At 39.4% G+C, this 17,188-nt stretch overlaps 1 protein-coding gene across 1 annotated transcript in view; it reads right to left on the bottom strand.

Annotated features, from left to right (window-relative positions):
• Positions 1-17,188, bottom strand: part of LOC123548919 (uncharacterized) — a 49,638-nt gene that overhangs the window by 16,359 nt on the left and 16,091 nt on the right. The window contains exon 3 of the mRNA XM_053546806.1: positions 10,895-11,025. Within this exon, the coding sequence (XP_053402781.1) occupies positions 10,895-11,025 (131 nt within the window). The remainder of the gene's footprint in view (positions 1-10,894; positions 11,026-17,188) is intronic.

The following is a 17,188-nucleotide window of genomic DNA, read 5'->3' as shown; positions in this document are numbered from 1 at the left end:
GATTTGACCTAGTAACCTACTTTTTGATCCCAGATGACCCATATTCCAAATTTACCTAGATTTAATCAAGGCAATCATTCTAACCAAAATTCATGAAGATTAATTGAAAAATACAGCCTCTATCACATACACAAGGTTTTTCTTTGATTTAACCTAGTGACCTAGTTTTTGACCCCAGATGACCTGTTTTCGAACTCGGCCTAGATTTCATCAAGGTTATCATTCTGACCAAAATTCATGAAGATCAACTGAAAAATACAGCCTCTATCGCATACACAAGATTTTTCTTTGATTTGACCTAGTGACCTAGTTTTTGACCCCAGATGACCCGTTTTCGAACTTGGCCTAGATTTCATCAAGGTCATTATTCTGACCAAAATTCATGAAGATTAATTGAAAAATACAGCCTCTATCGCATACACAAGGTTTTTCTTTGATTTGACCTAGTGACCTAGTTTTTGACCCCAGATAACCCATTTTCGAACTCGGCCTAGATTTCATCAAGATAATCATTCTGACCAAAATTCATGAAGATCAACTGAAAAATACAGCCTCTATCGCATACACAAGATTTTTCTTTGATTTGACCTAGTGACCTAGTTTTTGACCCCAGATGACCCGTTTTCGAACTCGGCCTAGATTTCATTAATATAATTATTCTGACCAAAATTAATGAAGATCAATTGAACAAGAGCTGTCTCCATAGGATGACACATGCCCCCGATGGCACTTTGAATGAATATATAGTTATGGCCGATGTTAGAGTTAAGGACCTTTGACCTATGGAACTGGGTCTTGCACGCGACACGTTGTCTTACTGTGTCACACATTCATGCGTAGTTATTTTAAAATCCATGCATGAATGACAAAGATATGGACCGGACACACCCATCAATGCACTATTATGAACAAGAGGACCATGATGGTCCTGAATCGCTCACCTCTTCCCACATGATCCAGTTTTGAGTATGACGTCGTTTTTTCTATTATTTGACATAGTGACCTAGTTTTTGAGCTCATGTGACCCAGTTTTGAACTTGACCTAGATATTATCAAGATAAAAATTCTAACCAATTTTCATGAAGATCCATTGAAAAATATGGTCTCTAGAGAGGTCACAAGGTTTTTCTATTATTTGACCTATTGACCTAGTTTTTTAAGGCACGTGACCCAGTTTCGAACTTGACCTAGATATCATCAAGGTGAACATTCTGACCAATTTTCATGAAGATCCATTCAAGGGTATGGCCTCTAGAGAGGTCACAAGGTTTTTCTATTTCAAGACCTACTGACCTAGTTTTTGATCACAGTTGACCCAGTTTCAAACTTGACCTAGATATCATCAAGATAAACATTCAGACCAACTTTCATACAGATCCCATGAAAAATATGGCCTCTAGAGAGGTCACAACGTTTTTTCATTATTTGACCTACTGACCTACTTTTTGATGGCACGTGACCCACTTTCGAACTTGACCTAAATATCATCAAGATGAACATTCTGACCAATTTTTATGGAGATCCATTCACAAGTATGGCCTCTAGAGAGGTCACAAGGTTTTTCTATTTTTAGACCTACTGACCTAGTTTTTGACCGCACATGACCCTGTTTCGAACTTGACCTAGATATCATCAAGATGAACATTCAAACCAACCTTCATGAAGATCCATTGAAAAATATGGCCTTTAGAGAGGTCACAAGGTTTTTCTATTATTTGACCTACTGACCTAGTTTTTGACGGCACGTGACCCACTTTGAAACTTGACCTAGATATCATCAAGATGAACATTCAGACCAACTTTCATACAGATCCCATGGAAAATATGGCCTCTAGAGAGGTCACAAGGTTTTTCTATTATTTGACCTACTGACCTAGCTTTTGATGGCACGTGACCCACTTTCGAACTTGATTTAGATATCATCAAGGTGAACATTCTGACCAATTTTCATGAAGATTTCATGAAATATATGGCCTCTAGAGAGGTCACAAGGTTTTTCTATTTTTAGACCTACTGACCTAGCTTTTGACCGAACGTGACCCAGTTTCGAACTTGACCTAGATATCATCAAGATGAACATTCAGACCAACTTTCATACAGATCCCATGAAAAATATGGCCTTTAGAGAGGTCACAAGGTTTTTCTATTATTTGACCTACTGACCTAGTTTTTGATGGCACGTGACCCAGTTTCGAACTTGACCTAGATATCATCAAGGTGAACGTTCTGATTAATTTTCATGAAGATCTTGTGAAATATATGGCCTCTAGAAAGGTCACAAGGTTTTTCTATTTTTAGACCTACTGACCTAGTTTTTGAAGGCACGTGACCCACTTTCGAACCTGACCTAGATATCATCAAGGTGAACATTCTGACCCATTTTCATGAAGATCTTTTGAAATATATGGCCTCTAGAGAGGTCACAAGGTTTTTCTATTTTTAGACCTACTGACCTAGTTTTTGACCGCACGTGACCCAGTTTCGAACTTGACCTAGATATCATCAAGATGAACATTCAGACCAACTTTCATAAAGATCCCATGAAAAATATGGCCTCTAGAGAGGTCACAAGGTTTTTCTATTATTTGACCTACTGACCTAGTTTTTGAAGGCACGTTACCCAGTTTCGAACTTGACCTAGATATCATCAAGGTGAACATTCTGACCAATTTTCATGAAGCTCTTGTGAAATATATGGCCTCTAGAGAGGTCACAAGGTTATTCTATTTTTAGACCTACTGACCTAGTTTTTGACGGCACGTGACCCAGTTTCGAACTTGACCTAGATATCATCAAGGTGAACATTCTGACCAACTTTCATAAAGATCCCATGAAAAATGTGACCTCTAGAGTGGTCACAAGCAAAAGTTTACGGACGCACGGACGGACGACGGACGCCGCGCGATCACAAAAGCTCACCTTGTCACTTTGTGACAGGTGAGCTAAAAATGACCTTTAACGTCTAAGTGTGACCTTGACCTTTGAGCTACGGACCTGGGTCTTGCGCGCAACACGTCGTCTTACTGTGGTACATATTTATGCCAAGTTATTTGAAAACCCATCCATCGATGACAAAGATATGGACCAGACACGCCCATCAATGCACTATCCTTTAATGTCTAAGTGTGACCATGACCTTTGAGCTACGGACCTGGGTCTTGCGCGCGACACGTCGTCTTACTGTGGTACACATTCATGCCAAGTTATTTGAAAATCCATCCATCGATGACAAAGATATGGACCGGACACGCCCATCAATGCACTATCCTTTAATGTCTGTGTGACCTTGACCTTTGAGCTACGGACCTGGGTCTTGTGCGCGACACGTCATCTTACTGTGGTTCACATTCATGCCAAGTTATTTGAAAATCCATCCATCGATGACAAAGATATGGACCGGACACGCCCACCAATGCACTATCCTTTAATGTCTCAGTGTGACCTTGACCTCTGAGCTACGGACCTGGGTCTTGCGCGCGACACGTCGTCTTACTGTGGTACACATTCATGCCAAGTTATTTGAAAATCCATCCATCGATGACAAAGATATGGACCGGACACGAAAATTGTGGACAGACTGACAGACCGACAGACTGACAAGACGGTTCAAAAACTATATGCCTCCCTTCTGGGGCATAAAAATACAGCCTCTATCGCATACACAAGGTTTTTCTTTGATTTGACCTAGTGACCTAGCTTTTGACCCCAGATGACCCATTTTCAAATTCGGCCTAGATTTCATCAAGGTTATCATTCTGACCAAATTACATGAAGATCAGTTGAAAAATACAGCCTCTATCGCATACACAAGCTAAATGTTGACAGACGACAGACAGACAGACGACAGACGCCGGACATTGAGTGATCAGAAAAACTCACCTGAGCATTGCTCAGGTGAGCTAAAACCATTTTGACAAAGTTTCCGTAAGAACTGAGCAAAAAAGTAAGCTCTAAGGTGTATACAAGCTTTACCTTTGATCTGACCTAGTGACCTAGTTTTTGGCCCCACATGACCCACATTCGAAATCATCCAAGAATTTAGCCCCCCTCCCACCCCCTGCTTAGCTCAGTAGGGAAAGCATTTGTCTACGGATTGTGGGGTCGCAAGTTTGATCCCCGGGCGGGGCGTATGTTCTCCGTGATGATTTGATAAAAAACACTGTGTCTGTTCAAAATCATTCGTCCTCCATCTCTGATAATTCATGTGGGGAAGTTGGCAGTTACTTGCGGAGAACAGGTTTGTACTGGTACAGAATCCAGGAACACTGAACACTGGTTAGGTTAACTGCCCGCAGTCACACGATTGAAATACTGTTGAAAAACGGTGTTAAACCCAAAACAAACAAACAAACATCTAAGACTTTAAACATCAATATAAACATTTTGACCAAATTTCATAAAGATATGGTCATAAACGTGGCCTCTAAAGTGTTATCAAGCTTTTCCTTTGATTTGACTGGATGACTAGTTTTTGAACCAACATGACACAGATTCAAACCTGACCTAGAAGTCATCAAGACAAACTTTGTGATCAAATTTCATGAAGATCCAGTGTAAAATGCAGTCCCTATTGCAAACACAAAGTTTTTCTTTGATTTGACCTTGTGACCTAGTTTTTGACCACAAATTACCCATATTCAAACTTGACCTAGATTTCATCAAGGCAGCCATTCTGACTAAATTTTATAAATATCCACTGTAAAATGCAGCCCCTATTGCGTACAGAAGGTTTTTCTTTGATTTGACCAGGTGACCTAGATTTTTACCCGATGACCCATATTCCAACTTGACCTAACTGCATCTAGACAAACATTCTGATCAAATTACATGAAAATCTGGTGTAAAATGCAGTCCCTGTTGCTTACACAAGGTTTTTCTTTGATTTGACCTAGTGACCTAGTTTTTGAGCCAAGATGACCTACATTCGAAATTTACCTAGATTTTATCAAGACAATCATTCTTACCAAATTTCATGACCATCAATTGAAAAATACAGCCTTTATCGCATATAAAACGTTTTTCTTTGATTTGTCCTAGCGACTTAGTTTTTGACCCCAGATGACCCATATTCTAATCTGACCTAGATTTCATCAAGGCAATCATTCTTGACTATTTTATGAATATCCAGTGTAAAATGCAGGCCATATTGTGTACACAAGGTTTTTCTTTAATTTGACAGGGTGACCTAGTTTTTGACCCTAGATGATCCATATTCAAACTCGACCTAGATTTCATCCAGACAAACATTCTGATCAAATTTCATGATGATCTGGTGTAAAATGCAGCCCCTATTGCACAAGGCTTTTCTTTGATTTGACCTAGTTTTTGACCCAAGATGACTCGTATATAATTTGACCTAGATTTCATCAAGGCTATCATTCTGACCAAAATTCATGAAGATCAACTGAAAAATACAGTCTATCGCATACACAATGTTTTTCTTTGATTTGACCTAGTGACCTAGTTTTAGACCCCAGATGACCCTTTTTTGAACTTGGCCTAGATTTCATCAAGGTAATCATTCTGTCAAAATTTCATGAAGATCAGTGGAAAAATACAGCCTCTATCGTATACACAAGCTAAATGTTGACAGACAGACAGACGGACGCCGGACATCGAGCGATCACAATAACTCACCTGAGCAGTGCTCAGGCGAGCTAAAAACAAGAAAGTAGGTCACATTCCACATGACCCAGATTCGAACTTGACCTAAAGATCATCAAGGTTAACATTCTGATCAAGTTTCATGAAGATACATTCATATATGTGACCTCTAGAGTGTTAACAAGCTTTTCCTTTGATCTGACCCGGTGACCTAGTTTTTGACCCCACATGACTCAGATTTGAACCTGACATAAGGATCATCAAGATTAACATTCTGACCAAGTTTCATTAAGAAATTATCAAACAAGGAGCTGCGTTCAATAAACGCTTGATGCCCCCGTTGGCATCCTTGTCAATACAAAGCAACCTAAGTCCAAAACGAGGTCAAGGTCAAACTGAGGTCAGGTGATGTTTGAAGATGAGGAATGGTCACAGGTTACATCTGTATAAGTATCAATTCATTCTTGTAAGCGGTATTGATGCTAGACGAAACGGTCCCATTTGGTTAGCCAAGAGATGGCCCATAAAAAGCAACCTAAGTCCAAAATGAGGTCAAGATCAAGGTCAAACTGAGGTCAGGTGATGTTTGAAGATGAGGAATGGTCACAGGTTACATCTGTATTAGTATCAATTCATTCTTGTAATCGCTATTGATGCTAGACGAAACGGTCCCATTTGGTTACCCAAGAAATGGCCCATAAAGCAACCAAAGTCCAAAATGAGGTCAAGGGTAAACTGAGGTCAGGTGATGTCTGAAGATGAGGAATGGTCACAGGTTACATCTGCATTAGTATCAAGTCATTCTAGTAAGGGGTATTGATGCTAGACGAAACGGTCCCATTTGGTTAACCTCGTACGGACGGACGGACGGACAGGACGATCACTATATGCCTCCCGCATCAGTAGATGCCGGGGGCATAAAAATGTTTTTTCAAATATTGATTTCTAACAAAAGTTTTGCCAAAAATTAACCCTAAACTAGAGCTATCACTGAAGGTGATGAATGTACCCCCCGCATATACTGACACTGTACATTGCAATTTGACGCACACAAGATTGCATGATTATGTGGACTGTATGTATATAGACTCTAATGCACCATGCACAACTAGGGTTGGTACTGATCACTTGTGTGTCAGTTTCATTAAATTGTGTGCAAGGGTTCAGGAGATTAGGCGGGCACAAGATTGCATATGCAGACCCTAAGTATATAGTATATTAACAACAAGAGCTGTCTCCATAGGATGACACATGCCCCCGATGGCACTTTGAATGAATAGTTATGGCCGATGTTAGAGTTTAGGACCTTTGACCTACGGAGCTGGGTCTTGTGCACCATACTTCGTCTTACTGTGTCACACATTCATGCGTAGTTATTTTAAAATCCATGCATGAATGACAATAATATGGACCGGGCACAAACATCAATGCACTATCATATAAAATGACATTTAATGTCTAAGTGTGACCTTGACCTTTGAGCTATGGACCTGGGTCTTGCGTGCGACACGTGGTCTTACTGTGGTACACATTCATGCCAAGTTATTTGAAAATCCATCCATCGATGACAAAGATATGGACGGGACACGCCCATTAATGCACTATCCTTTAACGTCTAAGTGTGACCTTGACCTTTGAGCTACGGACCTGGGTCTTGCGTGCGACACATTGTCTTACTGTGGTACACATTCATGCCAAGTTATTTGAAAATCCATCCATCGATGACAAAGATATGGACCGGACACGCCCATCAATGCACTATCCTTTAATGTCTAAGTGTGACCTTGACCTTTGAGCTATGGACCTGGGTCTTGCGTGCGACACGTCGTCTTACTGTGGTACACATTCATACCAAGTTATTTGAAAATCCATCCATCGATGACAAAGATATGGACTGGACACGAAAATTGCGGACAGACCGACAAGACAGTTCAAAAACTATATGCCTCCCTTCGGGGGCATAAAAAGTGGCCTCTAGAGTGTTAACTAGCTTTTCCTTTGATTTGACCTAGTGACCTAGTTTTTGACCCCCATCTGACCCAGATTAGAACTTGACCTCCAGATCATCAAAAGATTAACATTCCGACCAAGTTTCATTCAGATACGATCATAAATGTGTCCTCTATATGCCTCCCTTCGGGGGCATAAAAAGTGGCTTCTAGAGTGTTAACTAGCTTTTCCTTTAATTTGACCTGGTAACCTAATTTTGACCCCATATTTTGACCCAGATTCAACCTTGACTTAAAGATCATCAAGATTAACATTCTGACAAAGTTTCATGAAGATACAGTCATAAATGTGGCATCTAGAGTGTTAACAAGCTTTTCACCTGACAGGGTTTTTTCTTGCTGTTTTGGGAACATAGCCTATACCCTAAGCATTGGGAATTTTGACGCGTAAATGTTCCAAATTGGGAAATATTAAGACCCGTAGGATATAGTAAGGATGTATTTAGGCACTTTTTCATACACATTTTTCACATTGTACAACCTCTTTAACAAACTGCCATTACAAAATTGTCCGTAATATTTGTGCAATTTTGCTGATTTTATTTCTCAGAATGTAGATTGGGAATTTTTGCACTCATTTTGGGAACAAGAGCTGTCGGATGACAGCGCGCTCGACTATTCGAAGAATTGATTGAAGAATGGGGTCAAAATATTTCCATAGATTTTCAGACTAAACAAAAAAATGGATTAAACAAAAAATGTTCCTGTATTTGTGGATTTCGATTAGTCTTGCACTAAATGGCAATGTGTGACCATGATGGCAAATATGTTAAGTTATATGTTAGGCAAAACATGGACTTATATGAAAAATTTAACTAATTTCCAAGTCCAAAAGGGGCCATTATTCAGTCAAAATAGTTGACAGAGTTATGTACTCTTGCCTACAGATGGAAATCATGTTGATAAACACTGTTAAAGTTTCAAAGCCACAGTTCAAATAGTTTTGACAAAACGCTGACTTGTAGGAAAAACTGAACAAATTTGAAAGTCCAAAAAGGGCCATAATTCAGTCAAAATAGTTGTCAGAGTTATGTACTCTTGCCTAGAGATGGAAATCATAATGATAAACAAGTGTTTAAAGTTTAAAAGACATATGTCAAATAGTCTTGACAAAACATGGACATATACAAAACAGAACCAGTTTCCAAGTTCAAAAAGGGCCATAATTCAGCCAAAAAAGAGGAGAAAGTTACGTACTCTTGCCTATTGATAGAGACTATTATACTGAACAAGATATAAAAGTTTCAAAGCCATATGTCAAACACTTTACACAAAATATAAACTGGTACGAAAAACTTAACCAAGATTTCTAAGTCAAAAGTGGCCATAATTCAGTCAAAATGCTTGATGGAGTTATGTTACTCTTGCCTACAACTGGATATTGTGATGGTAAACAGTGTTGAAAGTTTCAAAGCTTTATCTCAAAAGACTTTGTCAAAATGTGGACTGGTACGAAAAACTTAACCAAGATTTCTAAGTCAAAAAGGGGCCATAATTCAGTCAAAATGCTTGATGGAGTTATGTACTCTTGCCTACAACTGGACATGGTGATGGTAAACAAGTGTTGAAAGTTTCAAAGCTTTATCTCAAAAGACTTTGTCAAAATATGAACTGGTACGAAAAACTTAACCAAGATTTCTAAGTCAAAAGGGGCCATAATTCAGTCAAAATGCTTGACAGAGTTATGTACTCTTGCCTATAACTGGACATGGTGATGGTAAACAAGTGTTGAAAGTTTCAAAGCTTTATCTCAAAAGACTTTGTCAAAATATGAACTGGTACGAAAAACTTAACCAAGATTTCTAAGTCAAAAGGGGCCATAATTCAGTCAAAATGCTTGACAGAGTTATGTACTCTTGCCTATAACTGGACATGGTGATGGTAAACAAGTGTTGAAAGTTTCAAAGCTTTATCTCAAAAGACTTTGTCAAAATGTGGACTGGTACGAAAAACTTAACCAGGGTGTGATGCCGACGCCGACGCCGACGCCGTGGTGAGTAGGATAGCTCTACTTATTCTTCGAATAGTCGAGCTAAAAATACATACTTTTTGGCATTGGGAATATAGCCCAATAACAGCTAGCCTATAAAAACAGCCGAAAAAAAAGACCTGCTTGATTTGACCTGGTGACCTTGTTTTTGACCCCACATGACCCAGATTTAAACTTGACCTAAAGATTATCAAGTTTAATATTCTGACCAAGTTTCATGAGGATATAGTACTAAATGTGGCCTCTAGAGTGTTAACAAGCTTTTCCCTTGATTTGACCTGGTGACCTAGTTTTTGACCCCACATGACCCAGATTTGAACTTGACCTAAAGATGATCAAGTTTAACATTCTGACCAAGTTTCATGAAGATACAGTCATAAATGTGGCCTCTAGATTGTTAACAAGCTTTTCCTTTGTTTTGACCTGGTGACCTAGTTTTTGACTCCACCTGACCCAGATTTGAACTTGACCTTAAGACCATCAAGATTAACCCTCTGACCAAGTTTCATAGAGATATTTCATAAATGTGGCCTCTAGAGTGTTAACAAGCCTTCCCTTTGATTTGATCTGGTGACCTAGTTTTTGAACCCAGATGACCCGGTATCAATCTCGTTGAAGATTTTATTGAGGGTAACATTCTGATCAAGTTTCAGCAAGATTGGGCGAAAATTGTGAGCTGTAGAATGTTAACAGTCAAATTGTTGACGACGCACGATGACGGACACAAAGCCATCACAAAAGCTCACCTTGAGCACTTCGTGCTCAGGTGAGCTAAAAACAAGAGAATTTTTCCACCTTTACAGCTTAGACTATACCTATGATGAAACCTTTGAATTACGAGGCAACTCAATGTATAATGAAATGCCAAACAAAACTCCAGGTACACAACTACATAATGCTGATAAATAAATAATCGTATGAGATTTGTCAAATTGACATACCTTTTGACATATGCATGACAAAAATTCATAGACAGATGGGCATACTGACAAGGAAAACCTTGGTGCCCGCCTCCTCAGCACATTCACAAAGTATCATGCTGAAGCTTTTAAAATTAGTATCATAGTCAACAGTATGGTATCTGTATATCCTTAAAATGTTCCCAAATGAACTTTATTCCTGACTGACAGCACAGGTTTTTCATGAAATGCAACAGAATATACTACTTTTACTGACCACAGGCAAACATCCTATGAAATCTGAGGCGTTTTTGAGAATCGTGAACAAGCTTAAATGTGTAGGGGACAGTATGTCTCCCATAAAATGGGGGTAACAGAAATAAGGAACAAACCTGTTTGGATACCAGTTTTCCAGGGATTTCAGTTTCTGTCTTGTCAATCAACATAGCTGTTTCATCTGCAGCTACATCTGCCATGTCTTGACTCACACAGCTCAATGGTCTGTTATGTGTCACATTTCTTCCTGCAAGAGATTAATGCAATACTCAAGAGTAAAGAGATAACTATGGTGCTGACTAGCATAGAACAATAAGCCCTTTAAAAGAGGAATGGGCCAGGGCATTAAAATGAGCATGTAATAAAAGTGCAGGAAACAGAAACTACATCAAGTCCAAATTTAAGGGAAGAATTTCTCATTTTTTTTAACTGATTAGGAATGTGAAAAAAATACAGAAAGAGCAACCAACCCTCTGAATACACTATACAAGATGACCTTGATGGCCCTAGATCACTCACCTGAGTTACACACTTGCTTGAACATTTTTGGTAGATAGTTACGCAAGAACAAGAGCTTTGCTAAGCAGGGCAATATATGCCTGAAGGGTTATAATATCAGAGGAGGACAGAAGCAAAATTTAAATATTTTTTGGGGTGCAGGGTAGCAAGATGCATGTTTGCGGTGGTACTAAAGGGCAAGAAACTTAATGATTTTTTTTTTTGGCGGGGGGGGGGGGGGGGGGGGGGGGGGGGGTATCTCAAGTTAACTTTAGTTAAGCTGCTACAAGAATTTATCACTTATCAAACAAGTGCGCAAAATGGCAGTTTTACTGTTTACCAAAAATGAGTCCTCTAATATTGCTAACAGGCAGATGGCAGCTTTACTGTTTGCCAAAAGTGAGTAATCTAATATTGCTAACAAGCAGAAAACATTTTGTTTCCTTCAGTTTATGAGCAAAGAAAGACTTTGATGGTTTGGAAGGGTAATCGCCTAAACATGACAGTCAGACTCCTTTGAACTTATAAACATGGTAGCCTTACTACATACATACAGGGGAAAGTGACCACACGCCCTGGCAGCCATGCTCTTTTATGAATCAGAATAATTTGAACAATCTAAAAATTCTTCATGCAGGGTAGCCAAAGGAACATTGTTCCTTTGTGTAAAAGAAGACAAGAAGATTTTTGAAGTTAGGAAAAATGACACATGCCCCTTGGCAGCCATGTTTTTGACAAAACGGAACAACTGGGCCATTGACCCTAAAGCGCTCACCTGTGTACAAGGCTTCAACTGTGTTTGTATAACGTAATGGTACAAGTACAGAGTTAGGTTTCTTCTATGTTAGCCTATATCATGTCAAATTTCAATTCAGAACACAAAAATATGCATGCTGTCCAAATTTGAAGCCTGTAGCTTGATAAATGTGAAAGTAGGTCACTAGGTCAATCTCAAGATCAAAGTTAATTTCGGTACACAAAACTATGCATGTGGTTCAAATTTGAAGGCTATAGCTTGAGAAATGTGAAAGTAGGTCACTAGGTCTAAATCAAGGTCAAATTTTATTTCGGAACACAAAACTATGCAAGTGGTCCAAATTTGAAGCCTGTACCTTCAGAAATGTGAAAGTAGGTCACTAGGTCAATCTCAAGATCAAAGTTCATTTCGGTACACAAAACTATGCTTGTGGTTCAAATTTGAAGGCTGTAGCTTGAGAAGTGTGAAAGTAGGTCACTAGGTCAAGATCAAGGTCAACTCATGTCAAGGTTCATCTTGCCACTCAAAACTATACAAGTGGTCCAAATTTGAATGATGTAAGTTATGGACATAAGTTTTTCCCTATATTAGTCTATATGAACCATATGACCACTGGGGCGGGGCCATATTTGACCCTAGAGGGATAATTTGAACAAACTTGGTAGAGAACCACTAAATGATGCTACATTACAAAATATCAAAGCCATAGTCTTTGTGGTTTGGACAAGAAGATTTTCAAAGTTTTTCCCTATATAAGTCTATGTAAACCATGTGACCCCTAGGGCGGAGCCATATTTGACCCTAGGGGAATAATTTGAACTAGAAAATGCTTTTGTAAAAAAGCGCATGTCTCCCGCAATGCAAAGTCCTATAGGCAAGAAGTCAATAGGGGTCAGGAGCGAAAGTCAAAGAGACACTGATGGTTGGCTGCAATAGGGATCATCTACTTGGCATGTCCAGTCATCCCGCTAAATTTCAACACTCGTGGCCTAGTGGTTCTCAAGTCACTGTTCAGGCTCCTGTGACCCTGACCTTTGATCAAGTGACCTCAAAATAAATAGGGGTCATGTACTCTGCATGTCCAATCATCCTATTAAGTTTCAACATTGTAGGTCAAGTGGTTCTCAAGTTATTTCCCAAAAATGATTTTACATGAACAGCCACTGTGACCTTGACCTTTAATAGACTGGACCCAAAATCAATAGGGGTCATCTACTCTGCATGTTCAATCATCCTATGAAGTTTCAACATTCTGGGTCAAGTGGTTCTCAAGTTATTGATCGGAAACTGGTTATCAATGTTCAGGCCCTGTGACCTTGACTTTACGGAGTGACCCCAAAAACAATAAGGAATCATTTACTCTGCATGAACAATCATCCTATGAAGTTTCAACATTGGGTCGAGAGGTTCTCAAGTTATTGATTGGAAATGGTTTTCAATGTTCAGGCCCCTGTGACCTTGACCTTTCACAGAATGACCCCAAAATCGTTAGGGGTCATCTACTCTTTATGACCAATCATCCTATTAAGTTTCAACATTCTGGGTCAAGTGGTTCTCAAGTTACTGAACGGAAATGGTTTTCAATGTTTAGGCCCCTGTGACCTTGACCTTTAATAGAGTGACCCCAAAATCGATAGGGGTCATCTACTTTGCATGTACAATCATCCTATGAAGTTTCAACATTCTGCGTCAAGTGGTTCTCTAGTTATTGATCAGAAATGGTTTTCAATGTTCAGGCCCCTGTGACCTTGACCTTTGACGGAGTGATCCCATAATCAATAAGGGTCATCTACTCTTTATGACCAATCATCCTATCAAGTTTTAACATTCTGGGTCAGGTGGTTCTCGAGTTATTGATTGGAAATGGTTTCAATGTTCAGGCCCCTGTGACCTTGACCTTTGATGGAGTGACCCCAAAATCAATAGGGGTCATCTACTCTTCATGACCAATCATCCTATGAAGTTTCAACATTCTGGGTCAAGTGGTTCTCTAGTTATTGATCGGAAATGGTTTTCAATGTTCAGGCCCCTGTGACCTTGACCTTTGATGGAGTGACCCCAAAAACAATAGAGGTCGTCTACTCCAGCAGCCCTACAACCCTATGAAGTTTGAAGGTTCTAGGTCAAATGGTTCTCCAGCTATTGCTCGGAAATGATCGGAAATGGTTTTCAATGTTCAGGCCCCTGTGACCTTGACCTTTGACGGAGTGACCCCAAAATCAATAGGGGTCATCTACTCTTCATGACCAATCATCCTATGAAGTTTCAACATTCTGGGTCAAGTGGTTCTCTAGTTATTGATCGGAAATTCAAATGGTTTTCAATGTTCAGGCCCCTGTGACCTTGACCTTTGATGGAGTGACCCCAAAAACAATAGGGGTCGTCTTCTCCAGCAGCCCTACAACCCTATGAAGTTTGAAGGTTCTAGGTCAAATGGTTCTCCAGTTATTGCTCGGAAATGAAGTGTGACGTACGTACGGACGGACAGAAGGACAGGGCAAAAACAATATGTCTCCTGGGGGAGACATAATTATCTTAGTAGAGGACCACTAGATAATGTCATGTACAAAATATCAAAGCCCTAGGCCCTGTGGTTTTGGACAAGAGGTTTTTCAAAGTTTTTTCCTATATAAGTCTATATAAACCATGTGACCCCTGTGTTGGGGCCATATTTGACCCTAGGGAAATAATCTGAACAATCTTGGTAGAGGATCACAAGATTTTGCTACATACCAAATATCAAAGCTCTAGGCCCTATGGTTTTAGACAAGAAGATCAGAAACCATTTAACTGTTCCTGGACAATGTGACCTTGAACTTTGACATTATGATCTCAAAATCAATAGGGGTCATCTGCTGGTCATGACCAACCTCCCTATCAACTTTCGTGACCCTAGGCCTAAGAGTTCTTGAGTTATCATCCGGAAACCGTTTTACTGTTCAGGGTCACTGTGACCTTGACTTTTAACATACTGACCTCAAAATCAATAGGGGTCATCTGCTGGTCATTACCAACCTCCCTATCAACTTTCATGATCCTAGGCCCAAGTGTTCTTGAGTTATCATCCGGAAACCGTTTTACTATTCAGGGTCACTATGACCTTGACCTTTGACATACAGACCTCAGTCAATACGGGTCATCTGCTGGTGATGACCAACCTCTCTATCAATTTTCACGATCCTAGGCCCAAGCATTTTTGAGTCATCATCCGGAAATGGATTGGTCTACATTCTGACCGACCGACATCTGCAAAACAATATACCCCTCTTTCTTCGAAAGGGGGTATAAATATCAAAGCTCTAGAAAACAAGAGGGCCCTGAAGGCCCCGTATCGCTCACCTGACCTATTGACTAGTGATGGGACATCGGTTGGAAAACTCCAACCGATTATCGGTTGGAATCGGTTAGTAAACCGATGCGATGTATCGGAAAAATAATCGGTTGAATGTAATTTATTTTCATACTTGTTTATTCAGATAGTCATGTCTTTAAAGTGACTGTGTTTTCTTAAATTCATATACTCTTTTGAAAAATAAAGAATACCATTAAACAGATGTTTTAAAGCTGGTTCATGGTAAACAGAAACTTGTTTAGTAATGCCTAATAGTTGCAGACAGGGAAACAACAATAAACTGCAATCTGGTTTACATACATGTATCATAGACTCATAGCTGTCATTTGTGACAGTTGACTGGTATACCTGTACCTGTAACATATCTAGCATACAGCAAGGAAGTACAGTCTTTCTCTGGCTGACAAAAATAGTGATTGTAGAAAATCATTAAATGAATTTAGTTATTTTCCGGTAATATTAATATTTTCATACAATGGTTACCATAGCCTGACACTACTGAGTAGCACCATGTTCCAACTACTTGTTGCTATGGCATATAACAATGTCATGAAGCTTGGTAAAAAATGATCAGATAAAAATCAGAGTTTAATCTGTTTCCATATGTACACTGGTCAGCGATACTGGGGTAAACGGATTTTGGCAGAACAAAATCATGACAACTCGATGACAACTGCAACTGCATAAAAACACCAAAGTTCTTTCCATTGAAATTACGTCATGGACACGGAAATTTGACGGCATTAGTGTCCAGTTTCAGCAGATAAATTCCCTCGGGCATACTGTGTAAAATACGAAAATTTATCAAAGTTTCGCTATTTTTTTTGGCCCCACTTTTATTGACACTATGGACGCCGCCATGATAGCAGCTGATCCTAACTGTAAGATGTTAAATCCATTTTCACTGGATAACTGAAACGAAATACTAACGTTTGAGTGTCGGCATACTTCTGTTTTATCCGTTATGCATGCAGGTAGTCCATATTTCGGATATTTCTAAGGTAAACATAAATTCTCACGCACCGTATTTCCCTTCGGAAACCTTCGTTCATACCCATGTAGATTCGTACCCGCTATCGACTCTGAGAAAACATAATCGATTATCGGAATCGGTTGGACTTTTCTAGCCGTCAATCGATTATATGATATATCCGCTAATCGGCCCATCACTACTACTGACCTAAAGATCAAATCATCAAGATTAACATTCTGACCAAGTTTCATTAAGATATGGTCATAAATGTGGCCTCTAGTGTTAACTAGCTTTTCCTTTGATTTGACCTAGTGACCTAGTTTCTGACCCCACATGACCCATATTCAAGCTTGACCTAAAGATCATAAAGATTAACATTCTGACCAAGTTTCATGAAGATACAATCATAAATGAGGCCTCTAGATTGTTAACAAGCTTTACCTTTGATTTGACCTGGTGATCTAGTGTTTGTCCCCACCTGACCCAGATCCGAACTTGACCTAAAGATCCTAAAGATTAACATTCTGACCAAGTTTCATAGAGATATTGTCATAAATGTGGCCTCTAGATTGGTAACTAGCTTTTCCTCTGATTTGAACTGTAACCTAGTTTTTGACCCCACCTGGCCCAAGAACTTCAGGGGTGTAAAAAAAATTTCCGCACCACTTGCCCTGCAGGACTAGTAGCCAGTAAAATCTACTCACCCTTAGTGAACAGTCACTTGCCCTAACAATTGACATATAAAATATTGTCATTTTTATGAAAGTAGTATACATGTTCAATAAGTAAATTTCAAATGTAGAAAATAATATTCTCTTGTACACTACATT

This window comes from Mercenaria mercenaria, chromosome 6 (assembly GCF_021730395.1).
Source record: "Mercenaria mercenaria strain notata chromosome 6, MADL_Memer_1, whole genome shotgun sequence".
Taxonomy (NCBI): domain Eukaryota; kingdom Metazoa; phylum Mollusca; class Bivalvia; order Venerida; family Veneridae; genus Mercenaria; species Mercenaria mercenaria.
The sequence above is the reverse complement of the archived record's forward strand: the minus strand, read 5'-3'. Positions and strand labels throughout refer to the sequence as shown.